This window comes from Neodiprion fabricii, chromosome 1, assembly GCF_021155785.1.
Source record: "Neodiprion fabricii isolate iyNeoFabr1 chromosome 1, iyNeoFabr1.1, whole genome shotgun sequence".
Classification (NCBI taxonomy): domain Eukaryota; kingdom Metazoa; phylum Arthropoda; class Insecta; order Hymenoptera; family Diprionidae; genus Neodiprion; species Neodiprion fabricii.
Genome location: NC_060239.1, coordinates 34,383,211 through 34,407,327, shown reverse-complemented (window position 1 = coordinate 34,407,327; position 24,117 = coordinate 34,383,211). Strand labels below are relative to the sequence as shown.

General features: G+C 39.8%; 6 protein-coding genes across 8 annotated transcripts in view; 3 read left to right on the top strand and 3 right to left on the bottom strand.

Moving 5' to 3' along the window:
- The window catches only part of LOC124184229 (lachesin-like), a 99,496-nt gene extending 96,534 nt beyond the window's left edge, over window positions 1–2,962 (bottom strand). The window contains exon 1 of the mRNA XM_046573902.1: window positions 2,864–2,962. The gene's annotated coding sequence lies outside the window, so the exon portion shown is untranslated. The remainder of the gene's footprint in view (window positions 1–2,863) is intronic.
- Window positions 1–6,017, top strand: part of LOC124184092 (4-coumarate--CoA ligase 1) — a 73,819-nt gene extending 67,802 nt beyond the window's left edge. For both annotated transcript variants that reach the window (XM_046573604.1, XM_046573559.1), the window contains 6 exons: window positions 1,063–1,278; window positions 2,635–2,842; window positions 2,958–3,291; window positions 3,582–3,876; window positions 3,951–4,494; window positions 4,705–6,017. In XM_046573604.1, the coding sequence (XP_046429560.1) occupies window positions 1,159–1,278; window positions 2,635–2,842; window positions 2,958–3,291; window positions 3,582–3,876; window positions 3,951–4,494; window positions 4,705–4,823 (1,620 nt within the window). In that variant the 5' untranslated portion in view covers window positions 1,063–1,158 and the 3' untranslated portion in view covers window positions 4,824–6,017. The remainder of the gene's footprint in view (window positions 1–1,062; window positions 1,279–2,634; window positions 2,843–2,957; window positions 3,292–3,581; window positions 3,877–3,950; window positions 4,495–4,704) is intronic.
- A 4,644-nt stretch (window positions 6,018–10,661) lies between these two features.
- On the top strand, window positions 10,662–13,099 carry LOC124174960 (calcium and integrin-binding protein 1-like). The gene is made up of 7 exons (XM_046554678.1): window positions 10,662–11,091; window positions 11,488–11,571; window positions 11,681–11,784; window positions 11,850–11,952; window positions 12,036–12,183; window positions 12,341–12,465; window positions 12,659–13,099. Exons 3-7 carry the CDS (start codon window positions 11,693–11,695, stop codon window positions 12,767–12,769), a joined length of 579 nt encoding a protein of 192 aa, XP_046410634.1. The 5' UTR covers window positions 10,662–11,091; window positions 11,488–11,571; window positions 11,681–11,692; the 3' UTR covers window positions 12,770–13,099.
- LOC124174958 (protein FAM166C-like) lies at window positions 12,896–14,064 on the bottom strand. The gene is made up of 3 exons (XM_046554663.1): window positions 13,891–14,064; window positions 13,644–13,808; window positions 12,896–13,468 (listed from the first exon to the last, which is right to left on the bottom strand). Exons 1-3 carry the CDS (start codon window positions 14,062–14,064, stop codon window positions 13,202–13,204), a joined length of 606 nt encoding a protein of 201 aa, XP_046410619.1. The 3' UTR covers window positions 12,896–13,201.
- A 134-nt stretch (window positions 14,065–14,198) lies between these two features.
- LOC124174946 (E3 ubiquitin-protein ligase TRAIP) lies at window positions 14,199–18,296 on the bottom strand. Its single transcript, XM_046554637.1, has 9 exons — window positions 17,983–18,296; window positions 17,262–17,636; window positions 16,992–17,093; window positions 16,779–16,901; window positions 15,900–16,113; window positions 15,712–15,810; window positions 15,416–15,514; window positions 15,059–15,226; window positions 14,199–14,935 (listed from the first exon to the last, which is right to left on the bottom strand). The coding sequence occupies exons 1-9, from the start codon at window positions 18,093–18,095 to the stop codon at window positions 14,747–14,749; spliced, it is 1,482 nt and encodes a 493-aa protein (XP_046410593.1). The 5' UTR covers window positions 18,096–18,296; the 3' UTR covers window positions 14,199–14,746.
- Window positions 18,297–18,446: 150 nt separating this feature from the next.
- LOC124174912 (translocation protein SEC63 homolog) lies at window positions 18,447–24,110 on the top strand. Of its 2 annotated transcripts, XR_006869033.1 has the most exons (14): window positions 18,447–18,764; window positions 19,343–19,445; window positions 19,540–19,654; window positions 19,745–19,850; window positions 19,929–20,152; window positions 20,236–20,397; window positions 20,482–20,710; window positions 20,799–20,944; window positions 21,040–21,187; window positions 21,271–21,769; window positions 21,898–22,189; window positions 22,295–22,468; window positions 23,772–23,829; window positions 23,970–24,110. XR_006869033.1 is itself a non-coding variant. In XM_046554555.1 (12 exons), exons 1-12 carry the CDS (start codon window positions 18,641–18,643, stop codon window positions 22,433–22,435), a joined length of 2,289 nt encoding a protein of 762 aa, XP_046410511.1. In that variant the 5' UTR covers window positions 18,447–18,640; the 3' UTR covers window positions 22,436–23,240. The 2 variants fall into 2 exon arrangements, 1 of the variants encoding a protein (XP_046410511.1); XM_046554555.1 differs by lacking the exons at window positions 23,772–23,829; window positions 23,970–24,110 and having other exon boundaries at window positions 22,295–23,240.
- The last annotated feature ends 7 nt before the right edge of the window (window positions 24,111–24,117 follow it).

Genomic DNA, 24,117 nt, shown 5'->3' with positions numbered 1-24,117 from the left:
TTGATATATTACTATGCTCGGAGCGTCTTGAAATAAAGGAAATCTACATTTTTGGATTATAGCATTGTAATTTCGTGCATTTTGATTGAGCCGATTTGATTAAAAAACAAAAACACACACGCACAGGCAGAATATTTATTCTCTCTTATTCGCCCTTTCAACGAGTCTTCGACGTATCTCGAGATAGACCGTAAAGTTCATTTCCCTATTATATGTTACACGCTAAAATGTTGAAGATTGAACACCGAATTCGCACGTTACAATTAGCGCTGCTTATGTCATCGGTATAGAGATAGAAACGTTTCACTATGACACGTAAATGGCACTAGATTTCAGGTGTCACGATAGCTGGCTATAGAACACAGATGCCTTAGCGTCTATGAAGCCGACTGCAATGAGGCAGAAATTTACAACGGGCAAATGTCTGGAGTATTGTTAGAGTACGTCGAGACATTGAGCGTCTCCTCACTCGAGTTTGACTCGAGTCTCGCGACCTCCGACTTCAAATAACCCCAAAATTACGTTTCATCCTCGTTACTACACGCCTCGTCCCCGAGTTCCCCGTAAACTCTCGAGTCTAACTCACCGACAAACTTTAGGAGTACGTTTGCTGTTACTGCAATGATATCATTGTATGTACATTGTATGTAGATTATACGTATGTGGTGTATAAAAAATTGACGAAGAGTGAAGAATCGCTTGGTACTTATAGGTATATCAGTGCAGATTCGACTCCTCAATTTCATTTATAGCTACAGCAAATTTTACAACTACACCAACATAAAAATATCATCTAAGAAAAGTTCAAGATCAAGATTGTATCGTTTGAGAAGGACGTCGTACGGAACCATCGTAATTTTTTTTTCTAGACGGAGGCGCCAAAGCTACGTTAAGCTCAACAATACATTTTTTGAATCGAACACCATGTATTTTTTTTTTTCATAACATCGCTAATGAGAGCTGACAATGAAAATAAATAGCATTAACGAATCGCGAATAAATTGTTGTCAGCCGTATCGTTTAAACAGCATATTCAGTTACAACTCGTGTTTATTTTTGTAGGAGGGCCGTTTCCAGTTAAAGAGAAGAGTGAATGGGATGATAGAAAATAACAAACTGTAATAAGAGGAAAAGTCAGAATAAACTTACAAGTACAAGATGTCAGCGGATAATGAAAAGGTGATAAGCAGCATCATTCCGAAAACTCCAACGCCTCGAATGTCTCTTGGGCAGTACATGCTGAACTGTCTACGCAACAATGGAACAAGCGTTGCACAAGTACGTATCATAGTTAATATTATTGTTACAATTATCATTATACGATTTTAATAAACCTTGCCTCACAAATTTTTTGAACGCTCAAGTAGCCTGTTTTGTGGTAATAAAAAGTGATCAGAGCCTCGTCCGACGACAAGTGACTGATAAACGATCGACAATATAAAATCGAGATGCCTTCCGTTCGATGAATCAACGATGAATGGTACTTTACGTTTTAATGAACGCTATTCAAAAACAGTTCCGCGGACGAACGGATCGATCAATATGTCGGTTTCCCAGTTCACTCCGTCTGCTCGCTGGACTTTTCCATCTTTTCTATTAAAGCTTGCCCCCGTTGTGAATAACACTTGTCAAAGTATGATAAACAAAATTTAACCGCATGTTCAAAACATTTTTATAATTCCGACAGAATTGCGTCGAAAAATTCAATCACAAGTTGTCAGAATAATTTCTTGCCTTCTACACGAACGGAAAGGATTATTTGAGTCAAGTGATATTCGTTCGATTCAACTAAATGCTATAGTCAAATGTGGCGAATATAATACTCACTTGATTCAACAAAATACTTTTGTCGGACGAAATACTTGCGAATCGAACACGTGCGATAGTTTTTGCTTATTTGTAGCCAATATCAATTTCGGCGACTCGAAACTTTCTTCGTTGATGATAGATCTGATGGCAAATTTGTCTTACGTTGACTGTATCTATCTTCCTAGCTGACTACCGGGTTTCATAACTATCTCTGAGGCTACTTTCGAAGCGGGAAAGTTCACCGCCTAGTGGTTGTTTACAGTACTAGTATACTGATGTTTACGATGAATATATTATCTACGTGTTTCAAAGCAAGTGGTGTTCCTTTTACCTCGTAAACAAATTAGTGCAACTGATTGAACCAGTTACGCCAAACAAGCTCCGGTTAGATCAACAAAGTATGGCGTTCAATCGATGTACATTTTTTGTTGGCTAGATTCATATCCCTATTTTATTTGAAGTACCTAATTATTTCTGACAACGAACATGCGTCTTGAAGGAACAACACACAAACTTCAAATGAAACGATATTTACTTGACTCAATTTCGGAAATACATCAAGAGATTCACCCGAATCGATACTTCACTCGATCGCGACGAGAAAGGCTTTTGTTGAATCAAGGAATTCGCTGGACTAAATCATTTTGCCAAATCAACCAAATCGAAATTGTTGAATTGAAGTCATCGTATTTCGAACAAACAACGGATACTAGATTGAAGAGAATGGCATCCAACAAAATCTATTTTGTTGGTTCAAGAACTCCTTTCCCTTCGTGTACGAACTTCTCAATCGATTCACCTAATTTCAACACTGATATAAAACAGGTCGACGCTGTCACGGGAGAGACGCTCAAATACAACGAGATATTAGAGCAGAGCATTCGTTTGTGCGAGAGTCTACGTAAACGAGGGCTTAAGAGCGGTGATCACGTCGCTATTTCAAGCGAGAACCGATTGAATCTGGTCATTCCTACACTGGCTTCGCTTTACTTGGGCGCAGCGATAGCTCCCCTGAACCCAACTTATTCGAAAGGTATATTCAATACTTACGTACCGAGACTGATTTTCAGTTCCGTCGTTGACGGGACGAATTTTCTGAATTCGTCGCTGATCTTGTCCTTCTAAGCTTGTACCTCCGCTATACACAGCCGAGCTGTTGCACGCTCTGAGTATCTCAAAGCCGAGCATAATCTTCGTGTCACCTCGATCGGAGAAGCTCGTGCTGGAAATAATCGACGAGATGAATCCGAAGCCGCTGGTCATTCAACTCTCTTCGGATGCCGATTCCTCCGGTATTCCCACCCTAGCGGACATCCTTGCCGAGACTGAGCCAGTCTTGGAACTTGACAGCTTCAGTTGCGTCGAGCTTCAGGGCTACAAGAAGCAGGCCGCTGTCATTTTGTGCTCCAGTGGCACCACTGGATTGGCAAAAGGCGTCATGCTGTCTCATCACAACCTCCTGACTCTGGTCCAACATTTCAAGTGAGTCCGTAGCAGGTTTAAGTTTTTGCGAGAATGTTTTTGTTGGCTTTAAAAGATGTTCCCTCGCACGCGTGACGGTGCTAGGCATTTGCCGGGTCGACGAGAGCACTTAGCCGACAAACGCGGCAATCGGAATGTACGCCCTGTAATAGTCAGGGCGCAGCAATAGGGTCACGTAATCAAGTAACTAGACCGAGAGCACCGGGGCGAAGATATACGTATAGGTATATAGGGTAGCGGTAATAGCAAACGCGACGAGTGAATGTAGATACCGAAATTCCAACTTTCAGGAATCCGGACTTCGTGAACCTGAATCCAGACCGTCCGCTACTCGGGCTTTTGCCATATTTTCACGGTTACGGTTTCTCACTGGTTCTCGGGCTGATAGCCACCAGAGGAAAGGCCATCGTGATGAGCGAGTTCGACCCTCTGGTCTTCCTCAGCGCCATACAAACTCACAAGGTGGCGATCGTCCCGCTGGTACCGCCGATCATGGTGTTCCTCGCCAAGCATCCGATCGTCGCTAAATTCGACTTGAGCAGCATTCAAGAGATCATTTGCGGCGCGGCTCCGCTCTCCGAGGAGGTTACACGATTAACGCACTCGGTTGAAAATACCAACTCGGTATGAAACTTACGCGTTGCTCATTTCCCCCACAGATTCAAACGGCCGTTATGCGACGTCTCGGCGTCCCCTGCATCCGTCAGGGTTACGGCATGACCGAGACCACGGTGATAGTGTCCCTGAGTCCAAAGACGAAGAACAAGAGCGGAAGCGTGGGAATCATATCACCCGACACTTTGTGCAAGGTTATCGACGTCGAGACTTCCAAGGTTCTCGGTCCCCGGGAACAGGGCGAGATCTGCATCGCCGGGGATCTCGTCATGATGGGATACTGCGGTGACCCCAAGGCCACGGCCGAGATAATAGACAAGGACGGATGGCTTCACACCGGCGACATCGGCTACTACGACGAGGACGGCTACATCTTCGTCGTCGATCGCCTCAAGGAGCTGATCAAGTACAAGGCCTTTCAGGTACCGCCGGCCGAGCTTGAGGCCATTCTGCTTAAGCACCCCGCGGTCAAGGATGCCGCCGTTATCGGCATCCCGGATGAGAACTCCGGGGAACTGCCGCTCGCCTTTGTCGCTCGACAGCCTGGAGCTCAGGTTTCGGCTGAAGAAATTCGAAAGTTCGTCGATGGTAATATGATAAGCGTAATAAATTAATGATCGATTAAGAACGAGAATTGAGTTGTTATGAACAGTTTCGTATTTTATTTCGAAACATGAATACCTCTGTTTTTCTTGAACGCTTTTGGGAAATATCATAAGGTCGAGTCGTTCCGTAGCTCGGTTTAATTTCGGGATTAATTATTCCTCGTCATTTGTTGAGTATTTTTTTCTTCCACAGGACAAGTATCACCGTCAAAGTGGCTGAGAGGCGGTGTCCGGTTCATTGACGAAATCCCAAAGAGTCCGTCAGGGAAAATACTCCGACGAGAGTTGCGAAAACTGATCTCAAAGTTGTAGAAAATTCACCGGTACCTAAATAATATGGCATCGTCGGTTGAATACAACTTTAAAATATTGACGGTATGAATTCATACAAGTATAAATCTACGTTCCCTTTTCTACATGATACTCAATTCCGAACAAATATGTGTTCATACTTTTCTAAAATATTTCTATATTCATATATGTAATATGTATGTGTTAGTCCGTGTATTAGTAATAATAATCGACGAAATGTGTGATCAAATTAGTCTCTTTCGCAACAGACAGTATTTCAGCGGGCCAAAACATGAATCTAATTCTAGATGTCAATTGAGTGTTCAATAGCTTGCAAAGGTGTAGCTAATTAATTTATTGCGTTGCCAAAAGCCAGTATGTATGGGGCATGCCGTGCCAACTCGACCTACCGCTAACCCTCACCATCCCCGATTTGCCTTCAATTTTAATATATTATTTCGGGGGTCGAAAACCCTGAATTATTTCAGATTTTTTTTACCACTGGTTATAAAGTTGTCTTATTTTCATACGAATTCATATCCCCACATCCGTCGGTCGTGCGAAAAAATCATCAATAAAAAAATTCTTCGCAATGGCGTGAATTGGAAGGAAATATTTTTCGCGATTTTTTTCGAGTTTTGATGCATTTTTCTTCGCAAAACTGTCGAGACCTTGCCGAACATGGAGAGATATTTGGTTCAGAAGTTACAATGTAAAATGGTTCACAGTTAATCGAGTATTCCATAAACTCAGGTAGGTGCATAATTTCTCAGAACGTTCATAAAAATTGTTTTACCATGCGGATGAAAGATATTTATTATGTGATAGATCGAACATCATGTTCGTATACGTAATTATACGCATACCTGTCATTTTTTTTTATTTACCAAACAAATGAATAATTATTTTGATTTTGATAATTTCTCTTTTAAGATATAACTTACTACCGCAGACATTTAGTTCAGGTAGGTACTCACATATTTTTCGTTAATAAGACAACTTTCTGACCAGTGGTCAAAAAAATCTGAAACAATTCAGGGGTTACTTTTCCGGTCCCCGAAACACTGCATTAATGTTCAAGCAAAATCGGAGCTAGTGAGGGTTGGCTGCAGGTCGAGTTGGCATGGAATACCCCGTATATTATATCGATGCGTTGACTCAGTGAATTTATGTATACCTATGTATAATCAATAAACGTAATTAATTCATCCCGAATCTGTGTCCCTTGAATATTCATTTCCTTCTCGTATTTTTCATATTTGCAACAGGTGATCCTAACGCGTAATAAAATTATGTAGGTATCTCAGATCAGCACCCGTTAAGTGAGACGATATCTAATTAACGTTGTAACAGTGTAACTCAAGTAACGTTTCAGCGTCCTGAGATTTTTATGAAACAAAGTGGTCAAAGAGGTTCTTAGATAACTATTTTAATCCTCTCATCGCGCATTACCAACAATAATGAACCATTCAAATATTACTCCGCGTTCTCAGGGAGGGTGGGATACACTCTCATTGTCACGCTCTTTTTTATGCATATTTATTTGTTTTTTGATCGGACAATCAACATTACCCGTAATATTATATTATTATTAAATTTTCAATTTTACGCAAGGGGGGGGGGGGGAGGTTCAAGAACAAAGTACGTCACATCACGTCAAAATGTGCGGTAAAAACAGCGCGACGTAATATTTTAATGGCACTTGAGCCAATCCACCACGACCACGCTGCTACGGGCAAAAATGTAGACGATTATGAAGACTAATTAAACGGTAAAAAGATTCGGCGGTTCGGCAAAAAGAGGATCGAGCGTTTAATTTATCACACTTGCTCAGATCGAATGATCGTGAAGAGTTGCCTTTCCGTTCTGAATACCTTCGACCCGTATTTAGGGATTTTTGTTATTTAGTTTTTTTCATCCCGCTTTCGCGATGGGCGAAGAGGCCGTGTGCAGACTTGACGAAAAATTCACAAAACTAAGTTAGATCACACTTGGTCGTCTCCGGTGTCCAAGAGATAAAATAGGGTCGGACGAACGAGGACGACAAAAGTTGATTTAGGCGATACGCTGACATGCGAGCAGTATATCTGTATTCGAGTGAATATTCTCCCTGTTCAGACTACGGCGTGCATGCTACCGGAGCAGGGGATCCAAAGTCACCGTCGGTCGTTCGAGAGCGATTTCCAACTCCAGCGGCAGTGCACCGCAGTTAATATAATTTGTAACGTCCGTTGCTGACAAATCTAATTGACAGATGGCAATTATTTAACACGGAGAAAGGCTGATGGTTGCGCTGAAATTGAGCTGTGAGGAACGAAAAATGTTCCGTTTTAAAATTATTCCAGTCGTGTCCTTTTTATTTCACCTGCCTCGCAGGTCTTCGTAAATGTGAAAAAACCCAATAAATTTAAAACACATCGGTCAAAGCTATTCGCCTCTATTATCAAAAACGATGCGAATACTTGTTTTGATTACGGGTAGCGAAAACTCTAGTAGGTACAACATCGATGGACACTCGAAAGCGGTATATGATCGACGTAAAAGCTGACCGTAAATTGGCTCTCCCACATTGATTGGCGCACATTCGTCGCGGAGTGGGTAGAGGTATTGAAACTAGCCTGCAACCCGATTCCAACACGTTTAATAATTAATTCTCATTCATCAATATCGGGGTGAAGCGGGTACGTCGCACCCATCAGGCGAAACTTAACACTAGACGAGAGTCGGCGGGTTGCGGAAGGAAGATAACCCTGAAGCGACGTTTTGTTCGTCCGTTTCGTGACAGTCGGCGGTGTTCCATCCTCAAGTTGCACGACTTGCTCACGGAGATAATCTCGCTCCGCGTTTGCACCGAGCCTCATTTGGTAATGTGGCGGCTACTTTGAAGCCTGCCGGGTGATTCGAGGCCGAGGAATATGTACCTACGTGCACGCTTCTCCGTGAAGTCTTATCTCTCGGTTGGCTGACGCAGGATGACTCTTCGCCCGGCAGGAGTCCAGGTCCCTCGGGACGAGGCGAGATGCCCTGCACGTCGTTCCGGTACAGATTTCTCGCTCTAATGAATCGTGCTGTTTGAAATCCTCGTATAACAAGGCACGATCATTTTTCCAGAGCCTTTTCGTCCCTTCTTTCCTGACAAAAAATTACAACTTTTATCAGGTACGACGAGAGTTGGCACAAAATATTTGGCGTCGGAAAATTAAGAGAAAACTGGCCGTGTTGATTTCTTATCCAAGCGCGTTAAAATTCGAGTAAAGTTAACGACAATCTCGAGTCGGATGAATTTTTTTTTTATAGCTACATTATTTAACGTGAGACGGGTTCTTGAAAATATAGCGTGTACCTAACTTCACCTTTAAGCCCGAAACGATGAAAATATTTGCAATAACCATCATATTGGTGGAATATATTTAATAAACTGACTTGTAGCTCCGTCGAGGATCTCTCCAGAGTTCTAGAGATTTGCTGGAATTTGTTTAGCTCTTAATTAGCAAAAGCTATTGAAATGGTGGATCTCGAGTTTCAAACTATCGAAGTAATATACTGGGCAGCAACTGATTTTACCCACCTAATTAAACAAAATCAAATTCAGTCTGAAACGGGTTAATTTTGTAATTTCCATCTATTTCCTATAATAATACTGATTATACATTACGCAGGTATATTTAAATTACATATATATTCAGTCAACTAGGATGATTTCATCACACGATTGACTTGATATAATATCAATTAACATGAAAATTTAAGGTAGGAGACTCCAGCTTAATTGACGAGCTGTAAATACCTTAAAAATCTCTTGTCTTTAATTAAGGGGATTGTATACGTATACCGTGAAATTGAAGGGGATTATTTTTCACCGTAATTTGTATACCTCAAGGAAATTCTTCCGTAACGCAGTCTTGTTATATCAGATTATCCACCCTTTTGAAGTATAATTAGACGGTACTAAGAAACCATGAGATTTTGCCTCGAATCGCAAGGCGTTGGTAAAAGTAAACGCGTTCATATCGCGTACCGTTCGTCGAATACCTTTGAAACCCGGAAATCCAAGAATTTTATGCAATAACATCATCGCGTTGAGATCAAAGTGATGAATAAAAATTTCTTGTGCTCACAACAACGAACGCTTCTTTCCGAATATCCACTTTCGGACCCTTCAACGCACTACCGGCTCTACTGACATCTACGCTCCCTTCGTATCGGTGTTTGTTCAAGGCCTCGGGGGATGACCAGAGAGGGCACTTGGTGGTCAAGTACACGGTAGATGAACACGATTCAAAGACTCCTGAGGCTGCGCTGCAAAGTCGACGGGACGCGAGTAAATGTACCGGCTTGGCTTCCTCCCATTCACATACGTACCCGCATACATTCGTGTATACGTGTATACAGATATGCATATACGCGCGATAGTAAATGGACATATTCGTACCGTATAACCCGGAGAAGAACTGAAACGCCAGGAAAGTTAGATACGGAACTATCAGGCGCTAACATCCACAATATACTACACAACGCGAAATATCACGACCGGGTTTGTAAGGATTCTCGGACAAGGAGTTCACCCTGTAGTATTACGGTGAAAGTATAGCCGTAACGTTTCGCCAACTTCTTCCAAGCTGTAATACGCGAATACGCGTTTCAATTTTGCGAAGAGTATTTTACGAGCAACACACTGTAGACCGAAACATTTTCCCAACACCGTCATATGTTTATAAATTTTGGTTTACGGTCATTCACGCCCTTTAATCACACTTAAATCGTGCTCATTTTACGATTGCAGGACACCAATCGATGCCGTAAATGAATTAATCGGTTTACGTTGAAGAATTAAATATAACTAAGGGCCGATGGAAAGTGCGAGAGTATGACTTATTATCGCAGGTAAAGCAAAAAAAAAAAAAAAACTCGAAAAAAGCTCTCGATCTACATCTGCCAGCCGTTGAAACGGTTCACAGGTCACAAACCAAACCGAGCAGTGGTTCGATGGGATGCAATAGACGTGCCATGACATATACTTGCCGTTGACACATCGATACATCACCCTCTATGGTTCTGGTCTCTCTGGTACCCTGCATGGTTTCCACAAATGCCGCCGTTCCGCAGCGAAGCGATATCGCAAATCGGAACGGCTTATCGACTTTGTTGGTCCGTAGAGTTTTTCCGCTTTCGCGATGATCGAGCTCTCGATTTTTATTTTTATTTTTCTTGTTGTCGTTTCCACCTCTATATGTTAGTTCATTGATAGAATTTTCGCAATTATTTCCAACAGCGAAAACCTCTCACATATTGAAGGCTAAAATTTTTATGCAAAAGTAATTAACCGGATGCGGTGAATTAATTACCCGACTGATTGGACCGGGTGTGGTTTCTAACTTTCCCGCTATTAACTTCCGCATAAATTTATAAGTTATTAGCATTTGATTGAAATCCCAATAATCCCTGGTTGTTGATAAATTAATTCAAACTCCCGCGGCGATTTGTGCAGGCTGTAAACGCATTTGCCGTCTAGTGGAAAATTCTCTGTATTCGGTTACTAATAATTATTTCAAGTGGCCGTGCGGTCGAATGATCAAATACCGCGTTCATACGATTTCCAGATAAGCCTCGGGCATTTCAGCCAAACAGGCAATTTCGGAATGATATTCCTCGGCTCCGTAAAGTGACCTTTTCAATGCAAATTAATCCGATACTCGTTTCGAGCGGTCTTTCAATTATTTTACAACTACTCGAGCAACTTTTTCACGAAAAACTTGGGTACAAGCCGAGCTACAGAGGCACTTGCGTAACGGCTCGTAGCCAGAGTCTGCAGCATGCTTCACGGCCTCGACTTTTATCCTCTTTATAAACTGGTGGCGTTCGGTCAATAGACGAAGACAAACCGGGAAACGGATTGTGAGTGTTATTCAAATCGAGCGAATGAATCGCCGGTGAGTCAGAGTAAAACACACTTGCAATCTCGCTCATCAGATATGAACACGCCGTCGCGATAAGGTCTTATCAGACGCTGCGGAGCCCGTGGTTCGATTGGATAAAAGCCAAAGTAAAAAACACGCAGGTGAAACACCTCGCGTATTTGACGCACGTACTCGGGAGTAAAAACCACGTAGATTACGAATCAGCGAGGATGTGTGTAAACGTACGTGTTCGTGTGTTTCCTTTCAAGATAAATGTTGACACACCAATCCGATATCTCGCTCTCTCGACTGACTAAGGCTTGTTGCGCATATTGTCCGGCAGTGTGTAGACATTTTTATGGAAGACATCGAGCATATTTTCCAACAGCAAGGTCTGTATCACACGCGTTGCAATGTATAAATATACTCGTGTCAATACCGTGCCTTATTGCTCCGATACACATACAAATACGTCATAACGTGTTGCGTCATAAGGTGGAGGTGCGGACGCGAACGTGCTGAAAAAATCGCGTAGATTACTGTACTTGTGAATTTTTTCTTTCTCGCAATTTCTTTGCAATCATTGCAGAGAATGGAATGATGAAATGGTATAAAATATTAGATCTGTTATCGGCTCGAATCGCATGTTAAAATGGAGAAAATTGTTGAGGATTCGTTTTACAATAATTTTTCAACAACGATGAAAAAATAACCTTTTGACGCTCACCGCGGCGAGATAAATCGGAAGTTAAAATGATAAGGTGGTATTTTAACAATTGTATTACCAGGTGACGCATGACAATTGATTGCCCGAAACGGGGGAAAAGTTCGTCTAAATTATCTGCTCGGAACAGACTTTGAAAAATTAACAAGTAAGTGAAGAAATTATAGCTGGGTTTCGAATATTATCAACCTTTGTCCGAGAGGGTGGAGACTGTTAAACGTTAATGGTGGCTAATTTGAGGTTCGATTAATCCTCAGAAATCTGGAATCATGGGGAGCTCAGTTAGTACAAAACAAATTACCCAGGAAAAGTTGGAGGAGTATTGCCAGCTGACTTTTTTAACGAAAGCCGAAATCATGCAGTAAGTCGAAATCGCGTTCTCGTCAACATTGGAATACTGGAATAAAGAAAATGTCTTATTTTCAGCATTTACAAGCTCTTCAAAACTTTGGGACCGGAAGAATTGAATGAAGATTTTAAACACAGATTCCCTGTCGAACATATTGTCAAGATTTTTCCAGCGATACGGGTAGGAAATATTCAGCTACGTATATTGGTTTTATTTGTCGACAACAAGCCATTGTTCATTTGATCTTTTTATCACATTTTCAGCATAATCCTTTCCGCGATTCAATCATGAGGGTCTTCTCTTCGGAACAAGACGGTCATTTTAGCTTCGAGGACACTCTCGACTTGTGTTCTGCACTTTCGGAAAACTGCCCTGAGGAGGTCCGAGCCGCTTGGGCATTTCGAATTTTCGGTAATGATCATTGTCGTCAAAGCGATCTTAATCGATGTATTTAATATTTATAGTACATCAGTTTCAATGGAAAATTCGTCATGTGGTATTCGTGCATTGAAGGTTTTTTTCCACTTTAATATTTTTCAAAGACCGAATGATTTCCGTACTCTTTCAGACTTCGACGGCGATAATCAGCTGTCGCTTGATGATTTGATCGAATCTATAGAGAGATTAACTGGTTTAAACGAGAACAGCGAGCCTCGAATTGATCGGCCAAGTTCCGAGTACATTGCCCAAGCGGTGAGTACATACAGCTGCAGTATGTATACCAAAATCTAAAAATATGTGCATGTATCTGCATCGATTATCCCTCTGTGACATAATTAATTGCAGTTGAGTTTCCTTCCAAGATTTATCGAGCCGTATAATTCACGATTAAACTGTAAAAGAATTTCGATATATTCAGGGGGCTTTTTCCCCGTACTTTTTATAGGTGCTTCAAGAGATGGACATGGACCATACCGGAAGTATTGCGCCTCAAGAGTTCGTACACATCGTTTCCAGGATGCCAGAATTCACGCTCACGTTCAGATTCATGCCTTAGCTACGAGGAAAGTATACTGTCGTGGGTATAATTACGAAACAAGTCTATCAGTTGGAACGGAATTCTACGAGAGCACCGTGGTTTAAATTCCTACGTGTCAGCGAACGCCATGACTAACACACGGAATGAAAAGTACCGAAGTTTTATTGATTAAACAGTTTTAGTTCGTAATTACCGTTCAATTGCCGTAGAAAGTACATCGAATATTGCAACAGTTAGTGGATCAAAATCATATTCTAGTCAGGGTAATTCGTTACAAAATCTCTGATTGCGCGATTGGCTTTTGGATGAAAATTATTTTGTCATAAGTGTATTAAATTATTTCAAGAACGATGTAAAAATTTCTTTACCCTGTCGAAGCATGCGACTTCCTATCCCTTAGAGATTGCAAATGGTCTCGAAGAATCGGCTTCTCTCGTAAACAACCAAAGATTAGCGTTTGTAGGCGATACAGTTGCCGGGAGAATAAATTCCCGGGAAGGCGAATTCGGGCATGTACGGGGTCTTGGTCGCCCTCTCAAAGGTCAGAGGAAGGACGGGAGGTCGCTTGTACTCCGTGTAGGTTTCCGGATGCTTGGAAAAGTAGGTGGGTACCAATGTCGGGGAACACTGGAACGGATACTCGTCCGCTTTGAAGAAGCTCAACGGGTGGAGGGATCCTGTATGGTCCTTGTACTGTTGACGATGCATTTGCACGCCCTGAAGAAAGAAATTCATAAATCCTGAACAGCTCGGAGACGAACGCGGTGCCAGGCCTATAAATCTTCGAGTTAAGTCTCTGCGTTTTTTGGCTGTTAAACTTCGCCATTGATTTACGCTTCAGTTCTTCAAATTGAACGCCCTGAAAAGTATGTGTTTTTCAAGACTGTCTCACCTTGTACAGGTCATCGATTTCCCGCATGCGTCCTGCATCAATCGTTGTGATGTTATTTCGTGGGACCGACAAGGACCTGTTGTAGTCACGTACTTTCGCGGCAGCAACTAAATCCGGTCTTGGACTGTAAGGGGTGCTTTGCAGTCCCCATTCGTAAGGTGGCATCTTTCTTGGAACATTGATTCATTATGTTTGTCAATCGTCGTATTCGTTGAATCGTCGAATCGTCATAAGTGTAAAGGCTCACCGAAAACCTGGACAGAGTCTCGTTTCTGTAACTTTGGAAGTAGCTGACTGTTCCCCCTTCGTAGGATGAACCTCCGACTTTAATTGGCGGATGAGCGCCCATGTATGCCGGATTTAAAGAAGGAGGATAAAAGGTTGCCTGGTTCTCGGACAGATTTCGGTTTCCCATCACCATTTTTAACGTTTATTTTTGTTCAACTTGGATGAAGTTTGGTTTTGATTCACTCTTGCTCGACTTTAACATTTGATTGTACACTTAGTTTTTAAAAAAAATTTATTTAATTATCATGACCAGAATTTTATGGTAAAACTTCTGAATACGTAAAGAGTAAATAATACAATGTGTGAAAATGAGGGGTTAATTTCTAGGGTCAAAACAACGTCGTTTTTCACGTTTCATAATTACTCCCGCCCGTTCTATTGCGACCCTCTTACTTTCTGAGTGCGACGAATCTGATTCGTAGAATCGCCACCAGGACGACGCCACCGCCAGGATTACCGACTGGTTGCATTTTAACTGAACACAAACTTTGGCAGATATCAAATTATGCCAGGGTAATAATCTTGGAGTATTATACGAAACACGGGTTGCATTTAATTGGAATACGTTAGCAATTCGCACGATTGTTGAAGAACTTAGAATCACCTGTAGCGCAAATTTGTTCAATTCACTTATTAAATAAATATAAATACCGATAATTGAGATTAAAAAATGATATAAGCATATTCGCTATTAGGTACAGATTGAATAATATAGATTAAGAAACATATATATCTTGCTTCAGTCTCCTAACTTCACTGGTATTGTTAAAACAGCTTGTTCATGTATGTACAGTTAAAAAGATATTCGGACCTCCCTATGTTAAGTCAATAAAAAATTTATCGAGCTTTTTATTGTTGTCGTCACTGGTTTTAGACCGTTTTACTCTGACTGACATCAAGTTATTCTTCTTTTTCTTACACTTTAAAATCGGACTCGGAAAATCATCGACTTTTGAATGTCCACCGAAACCGTCGTACTGCAGCTCCTTAGATTTTGCCCCCTTCTAAGTCCAGAAAAATTCGCAAACGTCACATCATAACGTATAAAATTCATTGGTGATAATACATGAAGCACTGAGATGTTATAGAAAGACGTATATTCGTGAATGGAAATAAATATTCTTTACCTGTGAAAGATCAAGTCTTGGTTTCTTTGCCAAAATCGAGAGACTTGAACTCGAGGGTCTAACTCTGCTACTCTGACTCAATATTGAATAGACGCCAACACCTTGAGACTTGACAGGTAGATATGGCGACGATGCCTCATCGTCAGATTTTTTACCGCATACTGAAGGCTTTACATAAATCATACGTTAAATAATACACACACTTACCGGAACATTCAAGGCCATAAATATAAATTTCGCATTGCACATGTTGGAGATTGAAACTTGAATCCAAGATAAATCATACTTCACAGCTCTACAGAAACTGGGTGACTATCATAAACTAGTTATAAATGAAGTTTGGTAGAGCAAAATTACCGTGACGTCGGATTCAGGTGTATCAGTTATTACCAATGGTTTCCTCAATATCTTCATTCTTCTCGAAGTTGGATTCTGAACGGCATTCGATGAATCATCCTTAAATTACATGAATATATGTGAGTTGTATTCTCATAAAATTCCACACTATTAATAAAGGATTAATCTATTCTAGAAAATTTTAATTCTGAAAATAATTGAAATCTGAATCATAGAGAGATCATACTTCATAGCTCTACAAAAACTGAGCAGTAATCATGAACTAGTCACAAAGAAATTTTGTAAAATAAAATTACCTTAAGGTTGAGTTCCGGGGTATCAGGTATTACCACTGACTTTCTCAATATCTTTAGTTTCCGTGGAGTTGGACTTTGGATGACACTTGGTGAATCATCCTTAAATTACATTATGATTATGTGTATTTTGTATTGTCAGAAAAAATCAGTCATTATTCGGTAGAATATAATTCTGTAACTGCAATTACTGTTTCAACGTCGGATTCGATGCTAGCAGGTACTGTTGCACGCTTCTTAGAAGCTTTCATGCTTTCTGGAGCTGGACTTTCAGCAATATATCGCTGAATGTCTTCGCTGGTTCGCAATGTAGTATTGGAAGCAAGTTGTTTTTTGATTTCGTCGAGTTTTAATTCCAACGATTTCTTCTCATTCTCACAATGACTCAAGTTTGCCTCCAATTGTCTGGAACAGAAATGATATTTTTCGTGTTGATTAAAAATGACTAACATACATTGCTAATAATTGCAAAGTCTAATCAACGTTAACGATCATAATAGTAGATAAGTGGAAACAATATTTCATCTGGAAGGATCAGAAAATAAAAATGGTGGAGAGGAGAGGATGGAGACGGAAAGGACCGAGACGGGAGAAATTAAAAGGTAAGTAACTGTGGAGGTAATGAGAAAAGTGAAAACGAAAAAGAGTGCAGACATGGACGGAGTAAGGAACAAGACATGGAAATACACAGGTGAAAACGTCAGGAAGAGATTGAGAAAGATTATAGTGGAGATCTGGAAAGGACAAGGATGGCTGGAGGACTGGAAGGGAGGTGTAATATGCCAATATAAGAGGAAGGGAAGAAAGCAAACACAAGTCACTGGAGCTAATGTGCACAGTATATAAGATATACGCATCGTAATGAAAAGCTTAAGTTTGAAGCGCGAAGGAAAAGAATAGAGCAAGCAAAGAAAGAAAAAAACGTGCTGTATATAGTGTATATTATTGAGAATATTGTATGTAAGAACAAGTTGAAAGGCAGTGAGTAGATGCATCATTTATGCTAAAAGGGAATAATTATCTGTAATAATAAAAACAAAAAACTAACAAGTAACATAAAAATTTGATACCTGAATTTGGTTTCTTTGCGCATAAGATCGTTGCGCTCAGATTTGACAACAAGAAGTTCTTCTTGTAGCTTTCTGACTCTTTCTCGGATTTCTTTGCGCCTCTGTAAGCTGCAGCTCATTTCCCTGCAATGGCCATTTGAGTAAATATTCTTATAGGTGTTTCAGGTATCACTTGATTATTTGAATTCGGGTAGTTTTTTAGTATGTAATTACCGTTTCATTATGGAAAGATATGTAACAAGTGACTCTCTGTCATGTGATTCACTGAGCATTTTGTCTACCTCGACTTGTGAACCAGTTATGAGTGTTTGTATTCTGTAACCATAATAACAATTCATTAGGTTCAGTTTTTATTTTTTCTTTAAGGTTCAGAAGCCTGCATTGATAGAAGGCGAAGTTTATTTCATCAACTTGTGTGATTGTTGCTCAACATTTCTCTTTAAAAATTACCATAAATTGCACTCTTAAACTACATTTGCTTACTGGTGACATTGTTGAAGACATGCTTTCAACCTAACAACTTCTTTCTGAGCCGCATAAGCATCAGAGCTTTTTTCTTTCAAATATTTGGCTTGCTCCTTAAGGGCGTAAATGGCAGACCTGTGTTTCTCGATTTCAACTTCAAGTTTCTTAACTTCTGCCCGAAGACCGGTGTTTTGTGCCTTAAACTTTGCATTCTCTTCTCCGCAATTTTTAATATCCAAATCTTTTAGTTTGATTTCAAATTTCAAACTGTCAATTTTACTATGAAGCTGTCCAACATCTTCTCGATTTGTGTCTGTGTTCGAAAAATTGAAATACGCTCTGTGGATTGTTTTTTCTGTGACCTTTGTTCGGCATTGCGGGCAAGTCTTGGACCTGGCAAGGTTGCAAAAAATTAATAAACAAATTGATATAACAGTAGACAAGATCATAACAACAATAATGACCCCTATGTCCTTAGCCAAAGGACCCTGCGTTCACCGATGAAGAAATTAGAGTTAAATAACTATCTGTAGGTGTATTTAAGAACGAGAATTTTGTTGTAATAATAAAAAACGTATCTCTATCAGATTTGTCGCAAAATAGTGAATAAATGTAAGATTGCAGATCAGCGCGGGAGACCGGTACACGTAAGGCCCTTTGTGTTGAATTATACTTGATAATATATGAGGTAGGTACGTTGAAATAACACATTATTTAATCAATTGTGAATCAATGATACCTTTCCAACCAGTGAGTAACGCATACAAAATGAAAGAAATGTCCGCATGGTGTGAAAGTTACATCGTCCGAGGGTACAAGAAGCTCGGCACAAATGCAGCACGTAATGTTCATCGTCTCGTCGATTATCAATTAAAATTCAGGCTACAGCCTAGGATGAAATGCCGTCGATCGGGTTATACATGATTGGTAAAAATACACCTTGTCACCTCCGATTTACTAAAAACGAAGTCGGACCGTTTCAACGACTTCGACACCGGGATCACAACACACCATTCAACTTTCAGATCTCGTCCGGCATTCGGTTTGCCTGAACGTAGCGGCCTCACCACTCTCGAAAGCAGAGATGCCAACACCGCAGCCAGGCAATAATTACCGCGAAATAACCAGAAATTAAATGGTTCAATGGTTACTTTGCTAGCTGATGAGTTGGCAGCTGCGTCGCTGGCATGCTGACACCCATGAATGACTGTGAATGACGACGACGAGTCGTGAAGATAGTGAAGAATTTGTACGCGGCGGTACGCGGGCGTACATAACCTCGGTCCTTATGGCATCGCGAATGTAGAGTATAGGATATTTATTCAAGTAAAGAAGGAATTAGGGTTCCGATTATACAAATTACAATAAACAAATTAAAGTAATTAAATAGATTTAAAATGAGTGGACAGAAATTTCAGTACGACGAAAGTGGCGGAACGTTTTTTTACTTCCTTCTATCATTCTTGGCTCTGCTACTGGTACCTGGGACATACTATTTGTGGCCACGTCGGCCGAAACAAGGTTAGAATATCAATTAACCTTCTATCCGGTTATTGTCTTCTCTTCGATTATCCTCATCCTTGTTTGTTTAGCCGTTTCGCACGATTTTCATCGCTCCGATCCGTTATAACGAACGGTGTTTTTCTCCGAGATCACCCGATACCATCGCGCGCGTGATTACTGGCATCGGCAATAATTGTGTCATTATGATCCCACCACCTGTATTCCTCATTCGATTTTGTAAACAGGCTTCAATGGCTTATTAGCGAAAGAACAATGACCCGCCCTTGAAATGGATTCAAGTTTAACCAATTTTATGCACGAACGCGTCTGGCGTTTATGCTTCTTTAATAGCAGCTGCATTAAGCTGCATTCCGATTTTCTCTTATGTTTTGCTCCGTTTGTTTTTGCTTTCCATAAGTGAAAAAATGTTACACGATATATCGGTAGATATTGCAACGCCTCAATTTAGCAAGCAAGCTTCTTCCATCCCAGTTTACAAGAAATCATCAAACTTTTGCTAAGGACATTTCATGTTTGCTGAGAAAAAATTCCACAATCAGAACTATTCTAATTTCACTATTTTTGTTTTCGAACAGATCCTGAACTTCTGTCGAGAGAATGCCAATGCGATGGATGTAAAAAGAAAAAGATCATCTTGCAATCAAGCGAGCCTTGGAAAGAAACTAAAGCGTTACTCACGTAAGATGTCTTTCAAACCGTTGAAAAAGAATGTATACCATATTGTTTATGTTAAAGAAGTAATAACATAGTGAAATACTTTTATATATTGTAGGAAATCCCTCATCATCCTTGGCTGGGTCATTCTTTTATTATTGGCGTATAAAGTTTCCCAGTTTGACTACGAGATGGCAAACTTTGATCCATTTGAAATTTTGGGAGTTCCATCGGTGAATAATATTAACTTCTCTTTATTTCCTAAAACCCTAATCTATGCTATAGAATAATTAAAGTCCACTGCTAACGTCTTTTAATTTTAGGGGTCGTCACAAAGTGAAATCAAAAAAGCTTACAGAAAATTATCACTGATCCTCCATCCAGACAAAGAAACTGGAAATGAAAAGGCATTTATGAAATTAACCAAAGGTAATTAAAATTTGGTCCAGGAAAATATCAATATGTATGGTTTCAAACGTATTTATTATAAAATTTTACCTTTTACAGCCTATCAGGCCTTGACTGACGATGAAGCGAGAAAAAATTGGGAAAAATATGGAAATCCGGATGGTCCCGGCGCTATGAGTTTCGGAATAGCTCTGCCGTCGTGGATCGTAGAAAAAGAAAACTCGGTTTGGGTACTAGGGCTGTATGCTCTTGTATTTATGGTCGCATTACCAACTGTCGTTGGAATGTGGTGGTACCGAAGTATCCGATATTCTGGTGACCAGGTAAACAGATTCGTCCCCTCACCTATTGCCTGAAAAAATAGTCCGTCTTTGAATACTCTGACCGCCTAAAAATTGTGATACAGGTGCTGCTGGATACCACACAACTGTATTATTTCTTCTTCCATAAAACCCCTTCCATGACATTAAAACGGGTAATTATGATTCTGGCTGCATCTTATGAATTCTACAAAGGGCGTAACAACGAAATTGTAGAAAGACCAGGTGACAATGAAGAGGTTCCTGCTGTAAGTTTTTCTTCTACCACTAATTGGAGAAGTTGTCACTTTTTTTAAACTATCGCCATTGTCTGACTGGTTTCGTTTTTACAGCTTATAAAGCAGATTAGTAATCTAGGAGCTAAGAACAAAGAGAGACCCTTGTGCTACCTTTATTCACTTAAAGCAAGAGCATTACTTCATGCTCATTTATCTCGGATGCCATTGAATCCGGAAACATTAGAGAAAGACCGTCAATATATTGTTAAAAAGTGTCCTTACCTCATACAAGAAATGGTTACTTGCGTCAATCAGTTGATATTATTAGCGTATGCCAGACGTAGTAAGTATAATGAACATAAAAATCCTATGTGTGATAGAAAGGTTTAAAATTACCAATGGTTGTTAACTTCGAATTATTACTCTTCCAGTTCAACGATTACCGAGTATCGAAACTATTGAAAACTGCATGAAGTTGTGCCCCATGATTGTACAAGGATTTTGGGAATTTAGAAATCCTCTTCTTCAATTACCCCATATTACAGACGATAATCTTAAGTACTTCCTTGCAAAAAAGGTATGTTAATCAGTCAAGGATACAAGTAACTGAAATTACCTGAAATTATGACATGACTTGACTACATACTGAATAACTGAATTGATTTTTTCTAGCGTCAAATCAAAAGTCTCCAACAGTTTGCGCAGTTGAAGGGGGAAGAGAGGCGTCAGATTCTTAGAGCTCTGACCGATAGTCAATATGAAGATATCATGAAAGTTCTTGGCAGCATGCCGTATATTGAATTCAAAGTTCGCTCAGAAGGTTTGTGCTGATGTTGATAATTTTCACTCACTATCACAAGAAATCTAAATATGACAATTACTGATGCTTTTTATTAATCGTAGTCATCGACGATGAGAACCCAACTGTATATACAGCCGGAGCCATAGTGACAGTCACCGTGTCTCTCACACGTAAGGATATGAAACACTTGTTTGGTGACAATACTGTGAAGGAACAAACGATAATCGATGATAGCAAATCTGGTGCTGCTGGAGAAGGAAATGAAGAGCCTGTAGAAGAAGAGAATCAAACTCTTAAGAAACCTGCATGGGTGAGGCAAAGAAAGGGTCCTAAAAAGTCGAACAAAAAAGGTTCAAATAAGAAAGCACCATCACAGAAGGCGGTGCCCGTTCAAGCGCAAGCAACGGTAACTTCGGCTCAACAAAACAATACGCCAAATGCCAGGAGAAAGGATGAAGCTAAAGCAGAAAAAGACCCAAATAAGGAGGGCGTTTCAGATGCTAGTGACACTGAATTGGATTCGGAAAGAAGTGATGACGAAGAAAGTTCTCACGATAAAAAGGACTCTGCGGTTGATGATGATGATACTGAATGGGAGAGGTATAATTTTTTGTATACATAATTATACGGTCATTGGTTAATAGTCCATTCTCGTTTTCTTGTCCTACTTTTATATTTCCGTCTGTACTGTACGATAGCTTATTTAAAATTCATGTTTGTTGTACTAGATTTCAGCAGAGAATTTCAAAGCGTGAAAAGATTCTAGAGGGCAGAAGCAAGCTCTCGCACGAAGTGCATTGCCCTTTGTTCCCAGAAGCAAAGCAGGAATATTGGTGGGTTTACATTTGTGATCGTAAAAGTCATACTCTGCTCACCGCACCTGTCCACGTGACATCATTGGCAACTTTTGAAGAGGTGCAGCTGCGGTTTACCGCACCCCGCTGGCCAGGTCTATACACCTTCACTGTATGCCTGCGCAGTGATTCCTACATTGGCTTTGATCAAGCTCAAGACATTAAAGTGAGTGAATTTTGGTTGTTTGAGGTTTTGTATTAATGCCCTGAAACGGAAAAAGAATTAAATACAAAATAATGAACTGTTAAACAATTACTTTTATGTTCATAGCTGGACGTGAAAGAAGCACCAGAGATACCAACAGAGCACCCACAATGGGACATATCTGACGAAGAAACAGCGGAGGATGTCGATGCTGGTGATGAACATTCCGAATTTACGACCGATGAAGACATCAGTGACAATGAATAAAGCTCATGATTTTCATTACACTAGTAAATTGAGGTGATGCATTCACATCTTTTTTTTAAACTTGAACCCTCTCATAGTCGACGTTGCGTCCCAATTCCTAAAACTTACCAACATAAGCAGCGTAGTCACGACAACATGAATGACACGTAAACAGAATATTGGTTGTAACACAGAGTTCTACCCGTACTCGTCTCTTCAGTTGAAGTATTAAACGAAGTTGGCACCTGGTTAGTTAGAAATAAAAGAAAATTTTCTTTACTCTTTTGTGTTTCTACCTGTCTTGGTATCAAAATCGGTCATCAATGTAAATCTAACTGTACCTCCTACCAGATCGAGGAATGTCTACAAGAAGCAAGTCAATTAACTAGGAATAACGTAATGTTAAATACGTTTATCTTTCGTTTGGTAGGCTACAAGTTTCGTTGGAATTTTAACAGATTTTTTCAAGTACTTAAATTTAAGGTAGCGTTGAAAATTTTAAATCCGTTCATGATTTTCGTATGAGTCAATAAAATATAAAAAACAAAAAATGTGTAACGAAAATAGCCGCGAGAGAATGCATCCCCTTAAATAATGCTCCAGAAATCAACTGTTCTTCACTCAAGACAAATTACATGGGAATTTTGTATAATGAATTGATTATGTTGGATGTTACGAAGGAAATTCGTATGACAACGGCATACAAATTTTCCCACACATGGGAAACAATTAGCGAATATTTATTTTATCATTGTTAATTGATTTAAATTTATTCTAGGAATTATGTGTGCACAACTTTGTAATAAAATGAAAATATCTATGTTTAGACAATGAGTTTTCTTTAAATTTAAAAAAATTAATTCTCCCAAAAAAAAAAAAAAAAAATTTCATTCCTGGTGTTTTATGCATTCATGATATTGCATCAGTTGCGGTTTTTATAGCCTTTTATTTTGATTGATAAAAAATTAGAAACTCTTCTGGTCTCAGTTATTTGAAACTACTCCAAGCAATTGGAGTGAATCAAGAGAAAGTTTAATAAAATGACAAATATATGCCTGGACCGTTCAGTTGTGTCACTTTCTATGAAATTGACAAGGCCTTATGATTCTATCAGTCGAATCATAAGTTCAGAACTGAATAGACTTTGATCGAAGAAAGAGACTTTAGATCGAATAGAGAAATGGATTTTTTACGTTTAGTAAGTGAAATTGGTCCGCCAATTTAGTGATAATTACACAATTCTCAACAGATCTGTAAAACTGAATTTTTCGTACATATATGTATAAGTATGATCAGACGTATTATGACAACAGAATTTGATAAAACTAATGTATTTACCTTTGATTCATGTTTACAGATTATCCTCATTTGTTCCACTGCCGTTTTATTCAGCATTGCGTATGCTGCTAAAATTCGTAAGTACTGAAATTTGAAAACAAATCATAATCGTAGAAAAAAGTACAATACGTAAGAACAAACAGACATTATTGGATACTCACCTAACGATTGATTTAGTTTTGAAATAAGGTGTGAAAATGTGATTCTCTCATAATAGCACGCACTCATGTTCCAAAACGAGTACGGGATAAAGTGACTAAAATGGATGCCCCGGTTTACACATTTGTCAAGACCGACAAGAAAGCAAACATCAAGTGGGGTGTACGGCATTATCTGCCCCGTAAAAACTAATGTTAATTATTGAT

Bases quoted from the DNA above. Each gene is read 5' to 3' on its own strand.
- LOC124174958 (XM_046554663.1), bottom strand. From the start codon at position 14,064: ATGGTGATGGGAAACCGAAATCTGTCCGAGAACCAGGCAACCTTTTAT. The intron at 13,809-13,890 runs GTGAGCCTTTAC...GTTCCAAGAAAG, and splicing joins AGACTCTGTCCAGGTTTTCG to ATGCCACCTTACGAATGGGG. The intron at 13,469-13,643 runs GTGAGACAGTCT...TTCTTTCTTCAG, and splicing joins AAATCGATGACCTGTACAAG to GGCGTGCAAATGCATCGTCA.
- LOC124174960 (XM_046554678.1), top strand. From the start codon at position 11,693: ATGGGGAGCTCAGTTAGTACAAAACAAATTACCCAGGAAAAGTTGGAG. The intron at 11,785-11,849 runs GTAAGTCGAAAT...TCTTATTTTCAG, and splicing joins ACGAAAGCCGAAATCATGCA to CATTTACAAGCTCTTCAAAA. The intron at 12,466-12,658 runs GTGAGTACATAC...TACTTTTTATAG, and splicing joins CCGAGTACATTGCCCAAGCG to GTGCTTCAAGAGATGGACAT.
- LOC124174912 (XM_046554555.1), top strand. From the start codon at position 18,641: ATGAGTGGACAGAAATTTCAGTACGACGAAAGTGGCGGAACGTTTTTT. The intron at 20,153-20,235 runs GTAAACAGATTC...ATTGTGATACAG, and splicing joins TCCGATATTCTGGTGACCAG to GTGCTGCTGGATACCACACA. The intron at 20,711-20,798 runs GTAAGTATAATG...TTACTCTTCCAG, and splicing joins ATTAGCGTATGCCAGACGTA to TTCAACGATTACCGAGTATC.
- LOC124174946 (XM_046554637.1), bottom strand. From the start codon at position 18,095: ATGAACATTACGTGCTGCATTTGTGCCGAGCTTCTTGTACCCTCGGAC. The intron at 17,094-17,261 runs GTAAGCAAATGT...TTATGGTTACAG, and splicing joins TGTCTTCAACAATGTCACCA to AATACAAACACTCATAACTG. The intron at 16,114-16,778 runs GTATCAAATTTT...TTTCTGTTCCAG, and splicing joins CGCAAAGAAACCAAATTCAG to ACAATTGGAGGCAAACTTGA.